Genomic DNA, 21457 nt, shown 5'->3' with positions numbered 1-21457 from the left:
TATATCAAAACAGTTAAAGCAATTGCACATATAAAATGTTTTTCTTTCAAAAAAACCCCATATTTATGTACATAATTTTTTAAAAAGACAATCATGGTGCATGTGTTAATTAAAATTCAATGCAGATGCCACCTGGGTTAAGAGCTCCATTTAGAAGGCTTGTTGATATGGAATGCACTCTTGAAAGACTTTCTAGTGCAGTCTACAATATAAGGTCAGGTCTGAGCTTTCTTTATTCCTTTTTAACTGTGGAGCAGCTCAGAAATTGCTATTTGCTGATAAAATTGGCTGCTTGATGGGAGGAAAGAGGAAAGTGAGCTATCATTTCAATAGTAAGGCTTCATTGCCCCGAGATCTTTTTATCAAAAGTGGTAAATTAATAAATAAAGTAAAGTAACTTTGTCCCTTGCCCTGAATGCTATCAGTGGAATAAAGTATGTGCAATAAGGAAATAATAATAAATGCTTGTAAACTTCATTAATATCATGCCTTCTCTTTCTAACATTTGCGGGGGGTGAGTGGCTGGCTGACTCCTGGGATGGAGGGTGGAAATGGGAGTCATGCTCACTTATCTCCATTATTTGTGTTTTATCGGTTTCCTGGTAACCAAATTTGTGGTTGCTGTGGCCCAGAATTCAGCCCTTTGACTGATGTGCTGATTTTCTGTTTGCAGGGAGCTCTGTGTGTATGTGTGTGTGTTTTACACGGCCACACTCAAAAACAATTCCCCCCAGCTGCAGTCTTGAACTAATATTGACCACTGTGCACAATCATTCTGCTGCAGATGTTCATCCAGCTCATCTACCTGTGTGTGTGTGTGTGTGTGTGTGTGTGTGTGTGTGTGTGTGTGTGTAAAAAGCACTCCCTTAATGGTTTTTTAAATAGCCCCAAGGTTGGGTGATCTTACCCCTCGAAGCCAACAGGGGGCAGGCTGCTGTCCCCTGCTTGCACATCTTGTTAAAACGGAAGCCATGACCTGGTCGCAGGTACGTATATGTGTTGAGGGGTGTGTGTTTGAAATACAGCTCTAAACAGTCCTGGCAAGTCCGTGCTTGGCCGAGTGCCTGACCCACTCACAGAGCTATAAAAGCTTCCTGCTCAGAGCAAACACGAGGTTGCAAAAATGACTTCCACTTTTGAGCAAGTGGCAGTTCCGGTGTGTGTGTGTCACACATGCAGGGAGGAAGTTGATAAGAGGTGGGGGAGTGCAGAGAAACGCCCTAAGCCGAGGGGCCCTGTGGAGACGCCAACAAGTCAACTGAGCAGTCCACAGAAATCCCCGAACCCTCTTCCTGGTCCACGCTGGTGTCCAAAGAGCTCTTTGCGTAGAGACCGCAGCCTCAAGGTAGGGTTCTTATCTGGTTTATGGCTTACAGGTTTAGTTTTGACAGATTAAGAAGAGGAAGCTCCTCCTCAACTATTGCTAGACAGGCTCACTTGTGCACAAAGCCATGGGGCCTCTCCACTGAAGTCCAACAATGGTGGAGCCATCACTTGAACTAGGCGCCCCACAACAGGAGAGAGCGATTGCTTTCCAGCCCTCCTCGTGGACTTCCTGGAAGTATCTTGTTTTCCACTGTGGGAAGCAGAATGCTGAATTGGATAGACCATTGATCTCCTCCAACAGGGCTGTTCTTTATTTTGTGGGAGAATCCTATGTAGGTCAGAGCACACTTCCTCACATGTTCTCCTCAGCAGGGATGAAGATTCTGCCACCATTCCTGGCGTGGTTAGACTCCATCTCCCATTAGTCCCAACCAGCATGACCAATGGTCAAGGATGATAGGAGCTGGAGTCTAGCAAACATGCAGCAGGCCACAGGTTCCCCTATCCCTTGTACTTGGCATTGAGGGTAAAGTAGCAAACAGTAGGGGGGAAGAAACTCCAGAGCAGAAGAGCTTATTCTAGCCTGTGGTAATTCTGCGCAAAAGTCTAATGACCACTGTAAGCACAGTGACCATTCACACTGGAAGAGATTGGAAGAGAGAATACAAATCCTCCTGACTTTAAATCTCGTGTTGCAGTGTGGGTGGGAGAGCACTGGCTACGAATGAGCCCCGAATAAATTGGAATCAAATTTGGTGATAAATTCTAGTTCAGCTATTTCTCTCTGGATCCAAGTTGTTTGGTTAAAACGGTTGACTACAGCAGGACTTCACAGGGGATTTAATTGCTGGTCTGCCTTACTCTGCGTATCTCTGAGGATCCTTCTACCGTTTAAGCATTTTGGCAGGTTGGCTGTACGGACCCTGCCTCCTGTGCATCTAACAGCAAGCTGACCCAAGATAAATTAAGCACATTAAAAAATGCTAGGAGACCTCTTCATCTCCAGTTCATAAGCACCCAATTTCTCTTAGGGAGCATTATCGTACTTGTGCTATTTTATTCTCTAGGTTATTTAATCCAGCACAAAGGGAACACCCCCTGTAAAATACCCAGTCGCTTGCCCTGGAGGAAGTGAAATGCCTCTACTTCCTTCTATTTCTGATGTTCAGAGTGTGAGCGCCAATCCCTGCTTGGCCAAAATGGCACCACCCATGCACAAGAGACAGAGATTAGGATCCCACTTCTTACTGTGCCCACTTGTAAAGAAGAGGAGGGTCACCTTTGCTCTTGATAATATGCTAATGGGCTTGTGGGTTTTCCTGGAAACGGTTGTAATAATAGCTGACATTTGATCATGGTGGGTTGTATGTGTCTAGGAGGTGGTGTTGCTTAAAATGACTTCTAATGACTTTGGGCACTGCTAATTTATAGGTTTGTTTGCCACTGAGTCAAATTAAGATGATGGATGGTGGAGGTCTTACCAGCAGTTGTACGTTGCTTCCCCATAAGCAAAATGTAAAAATATATGCTTTACAAATGAAGGGGAAGAAGGAGAAATTTGCTCTACTTTTTCCAGTGGACTGATCCAATCCAATGCTGCTCAACTTGCCTGTAGACTGTAGTGCAATTCCCAGTCAGATTGCACACTCCTCTTAATTTTGCAATACAGTTTTGATGCATGCACAGAAATACATCTAATGAAAAAATAAGTGTACAAAATGTGTACTTTACAGGAAAATGAACTGAAAAGATTTGGAGGGGAAATGTGTATTTTGAAGGGGAAATGTGTATTTTATGCAAAGCATGTATGAGATGCATAAAACTTAAATGCGAGCTTTCGGGGAGTTCTTTCAAAAAGTCTGAACAAAATGGGATGGAACAAATGTGTGACGTCGGCTTGCATACACACCATATACTGGTAGTTAAAGCACATGGCTTCCCCCAAATAATTCTGGGAACTTTGGTTTATCCCTCAGAGAGCTATAGGGCCCAGGATCCTTAAACTACAATTCCTAGGAATTGGTGTGTATGTAACCTAAGCACCAACAATACTGGAACTGGACAGGAACAGGCTACTCAGTCCCAATTCCCCTGATTTTGGCCCTGGGCCAGTTCAGTCAGCAGCATCCCTGGTTTGTATCTCTGCCCCAACAAGAGACACAAACCATGTATGCTTGCCCTGAGATCCAGACATTTCCTAATGGAGGAGATGGGAGTTCTTATGGGCAGCTCCATCTCCAAACTTCCACTTGGGCCTGGTGCTGCACCCTGTACCCCGGAAGGCACAGTGCAGCTGGGTTAGACCCACCAAGCTCACCCCATACCCCCAGGTCTTAGTGGTCCCTGTCAGATTTGCCCCTTCATCTGCAATCACATTATGATGACTGTGGTCTTGCTTTGGACTGACCTGCCATTCAGTATTAGCACTGTCACAACAGAGGGCTCGGTAGAAAGGCAACCAGCAATTTCTTGTGAAGTGGAGAGGCTGGAAACAGTGATGAGAAGTCTTACCCCACAAATAAGAATCTCCCTGCCCATGACTACTGGAATGGATGTCAAAATTGGGACAGTATAATGGTAACTCCTTGTCACTCAGACACACGTTACCATCACCCCGAAAGGAAAGCCATATGCAGCGCAAAAAAATAGGGCTAAAGATGATAATTGAAGGACCAGTAATAAGAAGCACATTCCACAATGCTGGTTAGACGATATTCGTTCTAAACACTCCTGCCTCCCACTCACGGCAGACCGCGCAGAAACCAAATTTGCTCTCAGCCTGGATCAGGATCACCAGCCGGTTCTGCCTCTGAATACCAGTTTCTGGGAAGAGCAGGTGGGAATCATGGAAATGTAGAGCTGGAAGGGACCACGAGGGTCATCTTGTTTAACCCCCTGCAATGCAGGAATATTTTGCCCAACATGGGGCTCAAACCCACAACCCTGAGATTTAGAGTCTCGTGTTCTGAGCTACCCAAGAGTTGCTGTCATGCTCAGGTCCTGGTTGTGAGCTTCCTTCCCACTGAGGCAGCTGGTTGGCCACTGTCAGAATAGGATGCTGGACTAAACCTAACCAAATGGGGTTGTGCATGTTTTGGATCTCTTGGAAGAAAGCTATAAATTTAGAGGGGCAAAAAGAAACTTGCTAACTGGCTGTTCTTTAAAATGATGTTTCACTCATTTCAGTGTGAGCATGAAATGTTTGGTAACCCTGGTCAGGGTTGCCAAGTAAGATTAGCAAGAATCGCCCTTGACTACCGTAGCAAAATGAACAGATATTTCACCAGATTCTGGGCGTGATAGCCACAGGGCTGTGACCCATGCAATGTCATGAATTTATTTATTGTGAGTGGGTTTGTTGCTATGCTTTTGCTGTGAAGCAGGAACGGGGAATGTCTGTGGCCTTCCTGATGTTCTTTGACTCCAACTCCCATCAGCCCCAGCTACCTTGGCCCAATAGTCAGGGATTGTGGGAGTTGTAGTCCAACAGCATTTGGAGGTGCCCCCTCCGCCTGCACCCCCCTTTTAAACACTAGTCATATCCACACTGTACATTTAATGCACAATGGGAATACCACTTTGAAAGTCATGGCTTCCCCCCAGAAGAATCCTGGGAACTGTAGAGCTACAATTCCCAGCAGTCTTAAAGAACTACAATTCCCAGGATTCATTGGGGAAATCCATGTGCTTTAAATATATGGTGTGGATGTGACCACCGCCTCCTGTCATGTTGCATTCCTTGGCATTAACCCAGGTGGCCCTCCAGATATTGCTGAACTGCAGTGGTACCTCGGGTTAAGAACTTAATTCATTCTGGAGGTCCGTTCTTAACCTGAAACTGTTCTTAACCTGAGGCACCACTTTAGCTAATGGGGCCTCCCTCTGCCGCGTGATTTCTGTTCTCATACTGAGGCAAAGTTCTTAACCGGAGGTACTATTTATGGGTTAGCGGAGTCTGTAACCTGAAGCATCTGTACCCTGAAGCGTCTGTGACCCAAGGCACCACTGTACAATTCTCGTCAGCCCCAGAAAGCATGGGCAATGGCTGTGCATGATGGGACTGGAGTTCAGCAGCATCTGTTTGGCCAAAGGTTCCCCACACCTGCCGCGCAGCACACCTGAACAATCTATCGGTGGCCTTGTTCTGCCACCTTTGGGGCATGGGGGACAATGCACTTAGTTTGGAGAGTTCAGAGAGGACTAGACGCTTGAAGGGCAGAGTTCCATGCAGCTCATAGTCGAGGCTTTGGGGCCATCATGACTCATTGTAACATGAGCAAAAGACAAATTTAGCACAACTGGAGAGGAGAGATCACAGTACCAAGAAAGGAAAGAAGACAAGAAAGCTGGAGATTATAGCAGTCTAGACAAGGCCTTTCACAGGAAGTGTCTTACCCAGTTCTGTTCCATCCTGCTGGTAGGAGTGAGCCTTGCTCTGGGCGCATGGAAGATTATACTGCTTGATTTCCCAACCACACAGGAAGAAATGGGTTACTTGTCAAACCTGGCTTGCAGGTTGTAAATATGGAGAGTGCATTGCACAGTGCACCCTGCAATATGCTAGGCTTCGGTTTAAAAAAATAAAATTTCCAGGAGTGGTTTTGTCTTTTCTTTTGACACAAAAGTATTCAACTACCGGTATGCTATTCCTTCCCCTGTAGACCTCATCTACTCTATGTTTAAAGCAGAATCATTCCACTGTAAAGAGTCTTGGCTCTCCCCCCCCCCAATAATCCTGGGAAATGTAGTCTGTTATGGGTGCTGGGAGTTGTTAGGAGACACCCCCCCCCTCATTCCCCTCCCAGAACTACAATTCTCAGACTCAGTCCCTCGTCCCAAGGAACTCCATCTACTGTGGCGGCAGGCAGCGGTGTGTGGGGGGGAATTGGAGGCTGAGCACCCACAGAAACACATTTGTGGGTGCCCAGGCCCCCTGGAATTGGTGCCCCTGCATGTGGCCCTCAGAAGGTTACCCAGAAGAGAATGTGGTCCCCAGTATGAAAATGGTTTCCTGCCACAAGTTTAAGACTTGGAATGGTAGCATGAGCTTCAGGAATTGAGCCTGGAAATGAACTGTCAGTGCTTTTTCTTTCCCTCAACCCTTGTATCCTCTGCTCTCTAGGGCTCTCACCATGGCTGGGTTGAAAACAGCCAGTGGGGAATACATTGATGACTCTTGGGAGCTCAGAGCCTTTGTGGAAGATCTGGGACCTGAAGCTGACCCAGTCACCCTCCGGGTCACCGGCAACATGCATATCGGCGGCATAATGCTGCAGATTGTGGATAAGTTAAGTAAGTTTTCCAAGATGTTTTCCCTCACCGCTTTTCTTGTTGAAAGAGGGTGATATTCAACTCAGCTTGCGTATACAACATACCGTATTTTTCGCTTTATAAGACGCACCAAACCACAAGACGCACCTAGTTTTTGGAGGAGGAAAACAAGAAAAAATATGTTCTCAATCTCAGAAGCCAGAACAGCAAGAGGGATCGCTACGCAGTGAAAGCAGCAATCCCTCTTGCTGTTCTGGCTTCTGGGATAGCTGCGCAGCCTGCATTTGCTCCGTAAGACGCAAACACATTTCCCCTTACGTTTTAGGAGGGAAAAAGTGAGTCTTATAGAGCAAAAAATATGGTATATTTAAAGCTCACCCCCTGAGAGAATCCTGGGAACTGTAGTTTCCTCCCACAGAGGAATAATTCTCAGCACCCTTAACAAACTACAGTTCCCAGCATTCTTCTATGGTGTGTACAAAGGATACTCCTGGACCCATTTGTGTGTGTTTGGGAGAATAATTGTGACTCAGTGGGGGTGGGGGAATTGTGGTCGGATCCTTTTCCCGTGTGGGTTTCTGGCACTGCTTAGATAAGCAAATATGTATAAGCTTAGAGCCTGTCATTTTCAGGGGAACTGGTACTAGTTCCCCTTACAACCCACTTGGAGGGTGATGTGATAAGTAGGCCCAGAACTAACCAAGCTATTCTTAGCTGAACAGGGCTAGGGCCATTTTGACAGCTGTTTCTGAGGTGGCACAGTCCTTGCAAAGTGACTGTACCATGTCAACTTAATGCACGGAGCACAGAGAAAATGGGGAAAATTGAGCTGTTAAAACCCAGGGTTCCTTCTCCCTCTCTCTCTCTCTCTCAGAAAGGAAAGTTTTCTCTTATTCTTACTTGGTGGATGTTTAATGGAAACAAAGACAAGGAACTTCAGGGTGGTCAAGAAACAAATGCAGGAATTGGGTTTGGTTTAACGTCAGCTGATCTTTACCTCGTCTAAGGAACCTGAAGAAATTCAATTCTGTTTAAGTAGTGGGATGCGAATGGGTAAAGCGAAATGCCATTTACACAAGATCACATATTGGTATTCCATGTTAATTAATAAAATAATAATATTTATTTATTAAGTTTATATACCGCCCTTTGTCCAAAAATCTCAGGGCAGTACACAAGATAATAGTCTGTCATTGCCACTGTCATAAAGAACGACAAAACTGATACCACCCCCACCCAATACATTTCAAGCCCTGTTAAACCACTTTAACAGTCATGGCTTCCCCCCAAAGAATCCTGAGAACTGTAGTTTGTTAAGAGCGCTGAGAGTTGTTAGGAGACCCTCCTTGTTCTTTCACGGACCTACAATTCCCAGAATGGTTTAACCCCTAAGCTCTGTTTCCAGGGAACTCTGGAAATTGTAGCTCTGTGAGAGAAAAAGGGGTCTTCTCACAACTCTGAGCACCCTTAGCAAACTACAGTGGTTTAAATCAGGAGTTGGCAACCTCAGGCTATAGGGCCAAATGTAGCCCCTCAGGCCTCTGTCTGGCCTTTGGGACTCTCTGCAGGTCATGCCCTCTATCCTCAGGCCACATCCCTTGTTGGCCTTGCATCGTGCCCTCCTTGAGTGTATTTTTCCCTGTCTGAAATATGTCCTTGAGCAAGTGCCATTTTTCTAGAAAAAGAGGTGCCAGAACTAACTGTGAGCACCTCGTTCTCTTATAATGGCAATGGCACCCACTTGAGATGTGCTGGAACTCTGACAATGCCTTTTGCTTGTCTGGATGGAAGATAAAGGGTATATTTGAAGACTAGCCTCCTGTTCAAAGGTAACATGTACATTTGTTGCTTTGCCCGCTTTTGCCTCTGACCCTACTGGCATGTGGACCCCAGAAGGTTGTGCAGAAGGGAATGCGGCCCTCGGGTGGAAAAAGGTTTCCCAACGCTCATTTAAATCAAGCCACCCTGGATTATTTATTATTTTCAGTACTGTATTCTCTGGGCCTGTGTCTTGATGCTAATGCTAAAGGGTGTTCTCTGCCTCAACTTTTCTGCTTCCAGAGCTTCAGAGGGACTGGTCAGATCATGCCCTGTGGTGGGAGCAGAAGAAACTTTGGCTACTGAAGACCAACTGGAGCTTGGATAAATATGGGATCTTGGCTGATGCCAAACTTCAGTTCACTCCCCAGCACAAGCCTATACTGCTTTCCCTACCGAATCGCTGCAAAGTCAGGATCCGGGCAAACTTTGCCCAGCCAGTCTTCCGCACAGTTGCCGACCTCTGCAAGATACTTGGTGAGCACCACAAGAAGCTCAGAGCATCGCCTGGGAGAAGCAAGGAGGGCGAGCGCTTGTCTCCAAAGCTCTGAAATGTTATTTAGTGCAAGGGTTGCCAGCGTGAGGCCCATGGGCACCCAGCATCTCCTCAAAAACCCAAAATACACTGGAGACTGTTTGCTCTTGCAGTTCAATTCCTGTTTCATACCTCCCAAGTACCCTAGAAAAAAGGGACATCCCATTTTTTCACATGAGATCGCAGTGGCCATTTTGGGTGTCACGATCTTGCATGTTTTTGGGCACCGTGCAAAATCTCATCCTGGGGGGGGGGCACTTTTCAGGTTGAGAACACTGTGCAGGTCATGTGAATCACCCAGGAGCAGATCCAGGAAGATGCGCATCTGAGTTTTGGCTCCATAAAAGTTGGACAGTATGCTGTTTGAATTGGCTTGACCATTGTACATGGCCCTTTAAACGTGCCCACATTTAACTGGATGCCTCCGCTCTCCCTTCTGTTTTGAACAGAGGAGAGAGAGGTATAAAGAGCTTCTCTTTGTGAATAGGCACTGGGATGGATGTGGGGCGTGGGGCATACCCACTCTATGTTGTGTTCCTATCTGTTTATGTGATAATTTAGGTGTGGCAGCCATTTTGTGCTGTTCCACTCCCTCCCGGCAGCCATTTTGTCTTATCGCATATACACTTTGTGAGTGGCACCCACAGCACTTTCTGAACGTTGCAATGGGACTCGCTGTCCCCAAAAGGTTGGTGACCCTTTGCTTAGCGCCTGCCCAGCTGGTTCAGTTTCAGAGACTGGGCTTTCTAATGCTGTGTTTCCAAGCCTATGGTCTAGACATTAGAGGATGGTAGGGTGCCTGGTCCCAAATGCAGGCAGGCACTACATTTTTATTCATTGTGCAGGGGCAGAGAAAGCTACAACGGCTGGAATTTTCTCCTCTGCACAATTAATCCTGCTCCCTGCCCTCCTACGCAGCTGGTTGCCCTTAAAATAATAGAATTGTAGAGTTTAGACTTTTATTTGCAACTATTTATACATACCCTCCAACATTTATCCAATGAAAATAGGGACACGCTATTCAATAAGAATATTTATACCCCACTCATCTGATTGGTTTGCCCCAGTCACTCTGGGCAGCTTCCAACATATATAAAAGCATAATAAAACATTTAAAAACTTCCCTACATAGGGCTGCCTTCAGATGTCTTCTAAAGGTTGTATAGTTACTTATCTCTTTGGCTCAGGGGTCGCATAACTCCATATCTTCCAACATTTATCCAATGAAAATAAGGACATCCTAAGGAAAAGTGAGACATTCCAGGATCAAATCAGAAACTGGGACGGCTTCTGTAAATCTGGAACTGTCCCTGGAAAATAGGGACAGTTGGAGGGTCTGTTCATAGAAGTATAAATTTTGAAGATGGTTGTGTTTCGGTTCTCATATTCTTTTGGAAAGTGAGAATTAGGGAGGTTTGCCTTTAAATGCAAACTGAACTGAATTTGTCTGGATATGATTAGCCTGGGTCAAGGACTTATGCAGCCTCTGTCCCTCTGCAGGTATCCGTCACTACGAAGAGCTGTCATTACTGCGTGCGCCGGAGGAGAAGGAGAAGCGGAAGCAGAAGGACAAAGAGAGGAGCTCTGTAGCAAGCCATGACCTGACTGGGGTGCGCTTGCCAGCAAGTAAGGAACTTAGGGGTGTCCAAGTGACTGACCGTGTGTGTGTGTGTGTGTGTGTGTGTGTGCACATTTGTGCATGCACCTCCCTGTGCAAAAGCGTGTAGCTTCAGGATTCACTGGAAATAGGATAAAGCAACATTATCTCAGTCTATGAAAAACCCGGGGAAAAAAGGTAAGATGTCAGTGAAGGCACCAGGTAGACCTCACTGGAGAGAGCATTCAACAGATGAAGAGCCACAACTGAAAAGACCCCGCTCTGGAAGGCTACCTCTGCATTAGGAGAAGCATCCTGATGGTAAGAGCTGTTTTCACTATGGAAGCGTCTGCCTCGAGGTGGTAGGCACTGTGGAGGTGTTTAAGTAGAGGCTTTCAGGGATGCTGCTATTGCAAGATTCCTACACTGAGCAGGAATGACCTCCAAGGTCTCAATTCAGCTGTAAAATTCTGTGATTCCATGGGAGGCACTTCTCTCTTTGGAACCGGGTCTCTTCCCAGGGAATTTATTCTCGCCGCATGGATCCCAGAAGTTCAGCTGCACTTACCTGAACAAGCCAAAGGTCATACGATGATCCTTCTCAAGAGGACAAATTATACAAGCTGCCCAATTCCGCAGCCATGACCCCTCCGCCATTCTGTTCTGTCACCAGGTGCAGAGCAGCAGCTGTTCCGCGGCATGCCGGCCCACTTCTCGGACAGTGCCGAAACCGAGGCCTGCTACAGGATGCTGTCGGTCAGCCAGACTGGACTGACACCCGATCAGATCTTGCAGATGCACCGGCCAGGCTCCCTCTCCGAGAAGACGCAGATCAACAGCAGGTAAGGAGAAGAGGGCTAGCTAGCTTGGGCAAACTGTAGGACTACTATGATGTAGAAGGGAAGGCAAAAGGCGGGACCCCTGAATTTTGGCGTTGCACAGGGCACCGCTGTAATTTGAGACCCCAAGGTCTGCCACTGTCTTGAATGCAAGAGTTTGTGATACTTTGCTAAAGAGTGGTATCTGCTTATCTACTACGCAAGTGGGGAACCTGTGTCAATTGATCTAACAAAATGTGTATACTGCTGGATGAAACGAAACACAGTACTTTGCAGGAGAGATTCAAGCGCTGGTTGGAATTCCATGTTTGTACAGTAATTAAGAGTGGATTTCTCTCCCAGGTGGCTGGACTCATCGCGGACTTTACTGCAGCAAGAAGTGAAAGAAAACGATTGTTTGTGGCTACGTTTCAAATATTACAGCTTCTTTGACCTGGAGCCCAAGGTCAGTGCTCCCCTCGGATCTGGGCCTTCAGCCTTACCCCACTTGTTTCTTTAAAAAATAATATGCATCCTCTGACCTGGTGGCTGCTCCAAAATCCTTCTGAGGATCCGAGTTATCTTTGTGTGTGTCTAGGTGTGTTTCTACTCCTCGCGACTTGGGGAGCTTCTACTCCTAATGACCAGGGAGCAAAACATATAAACAGGGTTTTTTTTAAGTGTCGGTAAACCTTGCTGAAGATGTAGGGTTGCTTTGCCCATCGTCTATGACATGTTTAGTATGTGATGTGACATATATTTAAATTACATTTAAATTAAATTAAATATTTAAATTAAAACATATATTTGCCTTGGAGTGCATGCCACAGGGAACTACCAATTTGTAGAGGGTTGCTTGCAGAGTAAGTCCCCGCCCTTTGCTTTTTAATGTGTAAGGCGGCGGGGACGACGACTGTGGCCCTCCAGGTGTTGCTGGTCTCCCAGCTTCCATCATCTCTGACCATTGGCCATACTGGTTGGGGCCTGATGGGAGTTGGAGTCCCAACATCTGGAGGACCACAAGTTCCCCAATCCTGATGTCAGGGAAGATCTTGTATTCCACCTAGACAGGTGGGTTAAAAATGCACTTAACTTCCTGGAGGAGGTGAAATTTGAACCCTGGTTTGGCACTCAGCCTCTGCTGTTGCTCGTTCCCTCCCATGCAGTACGATGCCGTGAGGATCAACCAGCTGTATGAACAGGCGCGTTGGGCCGTGCTACTAGAGGAGACAGATTGCACCGAGGAAGAGATGGTGGTGTTTGCGGCTCTGCAGGTAAGCTTTTCTCCCTGGACAAAAAGTTTTGTGAGTGTTAGAATCATAGACTTGCAGAGTTGGAAGGGACCACAAGGGTCATCTAGTCCAACCCCCTGCAATGCAGGAATCACTTGCCCAACGAGGGGCTCAAACCCATGACTCCGAGCTTAAGTGTCTCTTGCTCTACCAACTGAGCTGGAATTAGTCCTTGAATGCTGATGGTGCTTCTCTGTTGTCTGGACGAAGGACAAATTAGCCTACTGCAAAAAAGGAAAACTTACATTAATTGCTCCACTCGCTTTGTTGGTTTATGGAAAACTAGGTATATATAAGGATAATTCCCTGGACGCCAAGATCCAGGTTTGGGGTTCTCTTTGGTGAGAGAACCCCAGCAGAGATTTAAAATCACAAAACATGCAGCAAAGTAAAGCAAGGAAATATAGGTTGCTGGACCTTTAAAATTAGCTTTTCCAAAGTTTCCCCTGGCATAGAAAAAGAATACACGCTTGGTAAGTAAAAAAAAAAAAAAGATTTACTTACAAACTCTCCAAAGGCCAGATTCATGTGCTTTTTCATACAGCATTCATAAAAAGTTACACAGGAAGCAAAGCTTGGCTTAGTTACAGTGCTGAAAGTTCCTAAATTAGTGGTATAGGCTTGTAAGAGCCATGTGCTCTGAGCTGCAGCAACCAGCTCAGACCTCCTCACACCTTGAGCTTCTCTGGTAGACCAAAGGTTGAACAAATAGGCCTGATTACCCATTTCCTCCCAAGGTAAGGGGATGTGACCTTGCTAAGCCTGGCAGAACAGTTTACTCTATGGTATTAACCCCTTCATGCATTAATTAGACTTAAAAAAAATCTGAAGGCTTTTTTTGTTCAGGGAAGTTTTTAATGTGTGACATTTTAATGTATTTTTAATCTTTGTTGGAAGCCGCCCAGAGTGGCTGGGGAAACCCAACCAGATGGGCGGGGTACAAATAATAGATGATTATTGTTATATTTTTAAGCACATTGGTTATATGAGGCTGGTTATCCCACACTTTTGCCTCTGGCCCTGCCCACTGCTTGCATTTGACCCTCGGGAAGTTGCTCAGAAGGGAATGCAGCCCTCGAGCTCAAAAAGCTTCCCTGCCCCTGCACTATAGAAATTGTTCTATAAATAAGGAAATAAGTGTTCAGAGCTTTGTTTTGAGACTCGAGTGTTAGTACTGCACAAAACTAATTCAGAGCTTTCACGCCTTCCAGTATCATATCAACGAATTGTCTTTGAACACCAATCCCGTGGAGCAGTCTGGCGACTCTGGCCTTGACGACCTGGACAAAGCCCTCGCCACCTTGGAGGTCAAACTGGAAGGTTCGTCAGCAGCTCCCAACGTTCTGGTAAGTTCCCAACAGGGCCTCCCTTCCCTTATGCTGAGGCATTCTGACTGGAGCCTCCCTCTCTTGATCTGAATGTTGTTGCCAGCAAGGTTTCTATCAGCTTCTGCTTCTGCTTCTGTTGCTATTCAGTTCCCTTTTTCCTTTGGGGTTTTCTGAAATGGGCTATTTATTTTATTTTCATTTACGAATCCCCTCCCATGAAATATCTCAAAGCAGTTTCACAATACAAGCAAACAATTGCACAGTTCCGTATGTAAAATAAATAAACACATTACCTATATAAAAGCAATTTTTGAAAGGAGAAACAAATGTCCATCAGTAAACAGCTAAAAACGCCCTGTAATACAATTGATTTCGTATGTAAAGAAAAGCAATTTCAAATCCAGTACAGACGGCAGTAAAGATATCCACTTAAGAGGCTTGTTAGAAAAGGAAAGTCTTTCCACCAGGGTCCAGAAGACAAGAGGGGTCGTATTTATCTGATATGTACCAGAATGGAGTTCCAAAAGATTGTATTCAGTGCTAGGCCTTCTCAGAGTAGACCCAAGTTGATAGACAGACTTAATTTACATTCCTTAATTGCAACGGGGTCTACTTGGAGTACAACCTAGATGGAGACAACCCAAAATGTTGCATTGTTTTATTTCTGCTGTTTGTATTATTATTATTATTATTATTATTATTATTATTATTATTATTATTATTACTTTTACCATGAGACTGAAAGGCAATCTATAAATACAGGAACTATGTAAAACAACAACAACAACAACAACAACACATATTTGTCATTTCCAAAATAGGACAGTCTCACAGTTATCCCAGAGTTAAAGGATTATCTCCGAATATTCAGGTGAGCTATCAAACTGTATGTTTCATGAGGGAATGGATCCTGGGGAAGGGCAGTGGCGCTCAGTGGTTAGATCACCTGCTTTTCATGCAGAAGGTCCCAGGTTCAATCCCTGTCATCTCCAGGAAGGGCTGGGATATTATGATCAACTAAAAACATTAGCAAAATGGGTGGAATTGACCAGGATATTTAAGGGTTTGGAACACAAGGCTTTATGGGGAACAAATGAAAGAGCTGGGTGTGCTTAGCTGGGAGAAGAGGAGATGAAGCTCATGTCCTTCTGTCAGTCACCCTTTTTGCTCTTCAGGCCCCGTAAGCTGACTCTGAAGGGCTACAAGCAGTACTGGGTGATCTTCAAAGAGACCTCCATCTCCTACTACAAGAGTCCTGAAGAAGCTCTGGGGGAACCTGTGCAGCAACTCAGCCTCAAAGGTGAGTCCAGCCACCTTGCCAACGCCTCTTTCCCAATCCGGCATTAGTACGGTCTACAAAGGATGGAGCATGTCTCCAAATATGAGTACAGTGGTACCTTGGTTTAAGAACAGCTTAGTTTATGAAGAACGCTGCAAACCCAGGAGTAGGTGTTTTGGTTTGTGAACTTTGCCTTGGAACAGTGGCGTAGCGTGGGGGGTGCAGGGGGGGCCGGCCGCACCGGGCGCAACATCTGGGGGGGGGCACGCTCGCACTCGCAGCTCTCTGCCCCTACCTGGCTCACTCACTCTCTCCATGGGTTAGGGGGAACAAATTACTTGCCTTGCCCCGGGTGCTGACAACCCACGCTACGCCACTGCCTTGGAAGCAGGACATGTTGAGTGTGTCCCATTTGTAAATTGAGTCCCCCGCTGCTATGGGAAAGCATGCCTTAGTTTAAGAACGCTTTGGTTTAAGAACGGACTTCCGGAACGGATTAAGTTCATAAACCAAGGTACCGCTGTATATGAAACCTGCCTTATACTGCATCAGACCATTGGGTCCTTCCAGTTTAGTATCATCTACGCTGACTGGCAGAGGCTCTCAAGGGTTTCAGACGAAGAGTCCCTGTCAGAACTATCTGGAGATGTCAGGAATTGAACCTGAGTCCTTCTGCAAAAAAATTGCTCTATCCCTGAGGCTCCAGCCCTTTTCCTCAAAGAGAAAGTGCAGCTCCATGAGTGTAGGGATAGACAGACCAGTGGTCCCAATTCTCTGCATAAGACAGCATTGTATGTCAGCTTCTAACTGTTCCTAACCCTGTTTCTGCCCCTCTCCAGGCTGTGAGGTGGTGCCGGACGTCAACATCTCTGGCCAGAAATTTTGCATCAAGCTCTTGGTACCTTCCCCCGACGGGATGAGCGAAGTACACTTGCGATGTTCGGATGTGAGTGGGGTGGTGGCGATGCCCGGTTTAGAGCCATAGTTTAGGGCTGCCGTACGTCAACAGTCTTGGGGTCTTCCTAAAAAGAAAGCTCAACAACTTTTCGGGGCATCCTGGTTTTTACTTTTTGAACTATGGCACCCCTACCATAGTTGGAAGGAGCCCTGAAAGTCATCATCTAAAATCAGTGCAACTGCAGCACAGCATCTCTGACAGGTGGGCCGCCGTTCCCTTCCCAGAGCTTACAATTCCCAGTGGTTTAACTATCAGTGCCTCTTCCCAGGGAACTCTGGAAGTGGGTTTTGTGAACCACCATGATTTTCTATAAATCTAATAAGCTTGATAAATCAATAAAGAAATAATAGCTCTTTGAGGCGAAACAGGAGTCTCTGAACAACACTCAGCACCCTTGACAAACTACAGAATTTTTGGGGGGGAAGCCATGGCTATTTACTGTGGTATCATAGCACTTTAAATGTATGGCGAGAATGTGGCCAGGGTCTTGGTTTTCTCAATATTCTGTGCTGCAGTATTCTGCACTAACTGCAGTTTCCCGGCCGAGTATAAAGAATGCCCCCACAAAGCCTGGACCTCGGATCTAACGCCATCCCAGTTGACTTCCTCCAAACAGCCTTGTATAAGGATGGGTGAGGGGCTGTTGCAGGAGTAGCTAGAGCGAACTCAGTGTAAGGCAAGTGTCTTCCTCCTCTCCCTCACCAGGAGCAGCAATATGCGCGCTGGATGGCGGGTTGTAGGTTGGCAGCAAAGGGGAAGACCATGGCAGACTCATCCTACCAGGCCGAGGTGGAGAACATCCTGTCCTTTCTGAAGCTGCAGCAAACCAACCCAGACGCTCGCCTTGCCCAGCAGGCCGAGGGAGCCCAGTGGCTTGTGTCCCCTCGCTACCAGAAGAAATTCAAACCGAAGCAGGTAATTTTGGGCCGCAGGGCCCAAACCACCCTGACCACTGATTGATTGCTTTGGCAGCAGTTGCCAGGAGAAAAAGTCACTCTACAGATCAGATCCATTGAAGTCTTAACATGGGGCATTCCTATAGATTGGGAGTGGGGAACTTTTGGCCCTCAAGGCTACAACTCCCATCATGGTCACATTATTAGTATTAATTTATTATATACCTCTCAGTTGTCAAAGTAGCTTCTAAGCAGTTCACAAACATCAAACCAATTTCTTTTTTAAAAAATACACATAATTAAAATCTACCGTAGATTTTTCAAAACTGCTTTGCTTATTCACTATGCATTTGCACACCTGAGATACCCGTGACCAAATTTTTTGGGGGAGATGGTTCTGAGGTCAAGGAGGAGGTTTGCACTAATCTCTCCCTTTGCAACTCTCACAGTTAACCCCTCGCATCCTGGAGGCCTACCAGAACGTGGCCCAGCTGTCGCTCCCCGATGCCAAGATGAAGTTTATTCAAGTTTGGCAGTCGCTCCCCGATTTTGGCATCTCTTATTTTGTAGTCAGGTAAAGAAACTGCTGAGCTTCCCTGAAAACCATTTGGAGGGAACTGAAGTACCTTTTCATGAAGTGCCACTGGTGTCGACAGCACGAATGAAAAATCTTTCAGCGTTATTTATTTTATTCTGAAAGGCAGCTTCTGGAAGTTATTTGCATGTCTGAAGAAGTCTTTCCTCCCCCCTTTCTCATGATAGGTGTTTATTTGAAATAAACTGATGTGTAGCACACACACCCCACACACCTCTGATAATAGTAGAATTTGGGGGCAACCAGTGTGTCAGGGAACTGACATCGGAGCGAGAGGCGAAGGGGAGGCTCCCAGATGATGCTGGCGAAGGACCCAGCAGCAGGGGGAGAAACAGCTCAGTAGAGGGGGAAGCCAATCGGCGCAACACCAGGGATAAAGGGGGGCAGACGGGGGAATTGGAGAGAGGGCTCCAGGACTCTTCACTGGACATCAGTGAGGAGAGCCCAGGTCCTCCGCTACCCACGCCTTCCCTGCGCAGAAGACTCCCGCGCAGTGAAAGGAGGAGGAGACTGGGTGTCAAACAACTTTTATGTTGGAAGAGGTTCAAGAAATGCCCACTGACGGATTCTGCCAGTGACTGAGGCAGCCACCATGAGAAGGGGCTGTGCAGTCAGAAAGGTTTAACAAGGCAAATTAACCGAGAAAGGCACCAGTTTACGCACGAGTAACTCATACCTATTACACAGTGAAACCAGAGAAGGCAGACAAGAGGGAGTCCTTCAACTGAAGCATAGCTATGTTCTACCTCCAGTCAGAGGCAGTTACCTCTGAATACCAGTTGCTGTGAATAACAGATTGGCAGCGGGGATTAGGAGAGTCGCTCTTGCATTCAGGCCCTACTTGCAGGCTCCCCACAGACATTGGCTGGCCACTGTGAGAACAGGATGTTGGACTAGATGGGCCTTTTGGTCTGACAGGGTGACAGATGCTGTGTTAAAACCATCTAAGAAGACGTGTGAAAAATCCACAGAGGTCTATCAAGGGCTGTTGGTCATTATGGCAAAATGGAACTTCCAGGTTCAGAAGCAGTATATATATCGCTGAATATCAGCTGCTGAGGAGCAATGAAAGGAGTGAACCACTGCCATCATGGCTGGTTGGAGGCATCTGGTTGGCCCCTGTGGAAGGCAGGATGTGGGACTTGGCATCAGAGCAACCTCTGTTGGTTTTTTAAAAAGTTTTTTTTTAATAATGAACAAGGTCAACCAAATGCAGATTTAAAATCCTGTTGGTTTTCAGCACCAAAGAGTTGAGCCCATGTTAAAACACACCGGGTTGTATCAAACTAAATTCTGCTGAAAACAATGAAGCCAGGTTAGTCATGCCAATTAATTTCAGTGGGTCTACTCTGAGTAGGACTGTGCTTAGATACAACCCATTGCTAGGCAAAGTCTCCTGATGCTATCTTCCTCCTCTCTCCTGAATAGGAGTTGCTTTGGATAACTTTCTTACTGAAATTCATGGAGTTAAAAATTGCGCAATTCATGGCTGGATCATGTCTTTACAATGTTATGCTGCATAAATGATTTATAATTTGGGATAAAAAATTCTTGAGGTGTAGCTCAGCTATTATATTGCAGCAAACCCAACGAAGTATTTTGTGGCACCTTAGAGTCTAACAAATTTATTGCTGCATAAACTTTTGGGGCTTAACTGCCTCTGATGAAGGGGCCTCTAGCCTACCAAAGCTGAAGCCACTATAAATTTTAGTCTTTGTAACGCCACACCACCATTTTTATTTATTTATGTACCATTTGATTGTAGAAAACCTCAAAGTGGTTTACTATAAAATGTATAGGGATGTCCAGCCCTTACTTAATGTATTAACTTTTTCATAGTGCAAAACTTTGTTGCTATTATTTTCAAAAATCACAAAAAAGGTAAAAACACTTATTATCCCAGAACTTTTGCATACATTCCCCCAACGAACTGCAGATTCCTTCCTATTGGGCTAGTAGGTATCAACACTGCATACCTGCAATGCTTCTATTACAGGTAACTCCCCATTTGCGCACATTCAACATGCGCACAATTGCTGGCATGTGCAGTTTTGGACACTAGGAAGGGGTGTGTGGCATAACACAGTGCCTCGGAGTGCAACCCCTGCGTAAATGGGGAGTTGCCTGTACTGAAAACATGAGGACTAGTGATTCGCTTTCCTTTTTAAACTGAAGGTTGAAAATGTAGAGAAGGGGGCTGTAGTAGCTGTTAGAGGCAACCAGCTCCTCCCATAATATTGTTGCTATTATTATTTATTAAATTTGTAGCAGCTCCCACCCTCCCTGCAGTGATGGTGATGGCGCAGCCTTTAGCTCTTCAGTCGCACACTCCCTCTAGGTTAGAAGTAGAGGAACCTTATAAATGCAAGCAAGAACGCAGAGCCTTGCCATCTTTGTGTGCAGGTTCAAGGGCAGCCGGAAGGACGAAATCTTGGGCATCGCCAACAACCGCTTGATCCGCATTGACCTGGCCGTTGGGGACGTGGTGAAGACCTGGCGGTTCAGCAATATGCGCCAGTGGAACGTCAACTGGGATATCCGGCAGGTCAGCGGTGGGGTGGGGAGCTTGGGATTTGAGTTCTCTGAATATGCATTTCTCGTAGCAAGTCCCTGACTCTTACTAACAAAGTAGCAGTGGAGGCGACAGGGCAGACAGTGCGGGCGACAGCACAGCCCTCCCCATTTCTCCTTAAGTGGCAAAACAGGACAGGCTGCCCCTGCCTCCATGCTCCATTGTCCCCAGCCATTGGCTGTGGATGATGGAAGTTGCGCGTTGAGCAACATTTGGAGGGTACCACATTGCCTATCCTTGCATTAGATTTGATTGAGACAAATGTGCAAGTAAAAGGACATGTCTTCCCTCCCTCCCCCCCTGCAGTTTTGGCCTAAAGAGAACAACCCTTTAAACTTTTTTGCTTATTCACCTGTAGAAGATTTATATGCACCAGAGGTGATCACCCAAAGAGACGTCCGCAAGCTCAGCTTTTAACCTTCTTTCCCCAGGTGGCCATAGAGTTTGATGAGCACATCAATGTGGCCTTCAGCTGCATTTCTGCTGGCTGCAAGATTGTGCACGAGTACATTGGCGGGTACATCTTCTTGTCCACCCGCGCAAATGACAGGAGCCAGACGCTGGATGAAGAACTCTTCCACAAGCTGACGGGAGGCCATGAAGCTCTCTGACCTTCTTCCACACCCTAGGGCTCCCCCAGAAACTGCGCACACTAGGTCAGTCTCTTTGTGGAGGCGTCTGAGCAGAGACTCTTAACCGGGGTCAATTGTGCCCTATAAGGGCTTGGGAATACTTACTGGGCATGATAAGTATTTCCCAATATGAGCATAGGGACAGGGATCTGCAGGAATTGTATTCTAAGGAGTGTGGCAATCGGCGTGCTTGTGGTAGAGAGGGAGGGATGTCTTCTCATGCCTTTTTCTTGGGAGGGGATGCGCAAATTTCTGGAACCAGCCTACGCACCCCAAATCCATTATCTGCCCTTTTGCATTATGTTAGGATGTCTATAGCCTGCAGAACCTTCCTAGTCCTACACTTCACTCGGGGGGAGTGTGTGTGCTCACCGTTAAGTCAGCAATTGTTGTGGGGGGCATTTAAGGATATTTTGATGTCACGAAATTATATTGTTGTCTATTTTGCTGGGGGATTTGCTTTCTTTGTTTTCGTTATCTATCCTAAGGAACTATAAAAATAAATAAATACATACATACTTGGAAATGCTTCTCATTGTC

General features: G+C 46.1%; 1 protein-coding gene across 2 annotated transcripts; it reads left to right on the top strand.

The window, feature by feature from the left end:
• The first annotated feature begins 1156 nt into the window (after nt 1-1156).
• On the top strand, nt 1157-21443 carry FERMT3 (FERM domain containing kindlin 3). Of its 2 annotated transcripts, XM_082202737.1 has the most exons (15): nt 1157-1345; nt 6449-6618; nt 8659-8892; nt 10451-10576; nt 11221-11389; nt 11729-11831; nt 12532-12639; nt 13869-14003; nt 14807-14856; nt 15161-15285; nt 16104-16210; nt 16928-17137; nt 17568-17692; nt 20117-20258; nt 20717-21443. In XM_082202737.1, exons 2-15 carry the CDS (start codon nt 6459-6461, stop codon nt 20894-20896), a joined length of 1974 nt encoding a protein of 657 aa, XP_082058863.1. In that variant the 5' UTR covers nt 1157-1345; nt 6449-6458; the 3' UTR covers nt 20897-21443. The 2 variants fall into 2 exon arrangements, with proteins under 2 accessions (XP_082058863.1, XP_082058864.1); XM_082202738.1 differs by lacking the exons at nt 1157-1345; nt 6449-6618; nt 8659-8892 and adding an exon at nt 9518-9638.
• Nucleotides 21444-21457: the final 14 nt, after the last annotated feature.

The sequence above is a fragment of the Podarcis vaucheri genome (assembly GCF_965113315.1).
Source record: "Podarcis vaucheri genome assembly, chromosome: 16".
In the NCBI taxonomy this organism is placed as follows: domain Eukaryota; kingdom Metazoa; phylum Chordata; class Lepidosauria; order Squamata; family Lacertidae; genus Podarcis; species Podarcis vaucheri.
Note: the sequence above shows the minus strand (reverse complement) of the source record. Positions and strands in the feature narration are given on the sequence as shown.

Excerpts from the sequence above, each read along its gene's own strand:
- FERMT3 (XM_082202737.1), top strand. The coding sequence starts at position 6,459 with ATGGCTGGGTTGAAAACAGCCAGTGGGGAATACATTGATGACTCTTGG. Across the intron at positions 12,640-13,868 it reads TGGTGTTTGCGGCTCTGCAG|TATCATATCAACGAATTGTC; the intron begins GTAAGCTTTTCT and ends CACGCCTTCCAG. Across the intron at positions 20,259-20,716 it reads TCAACTGGGATATCCGGCAG|GTGGCCATAGAGTTTGATGA; the intron begins GTCAGCGGTGGG and ends TTCTTTCCCCAG.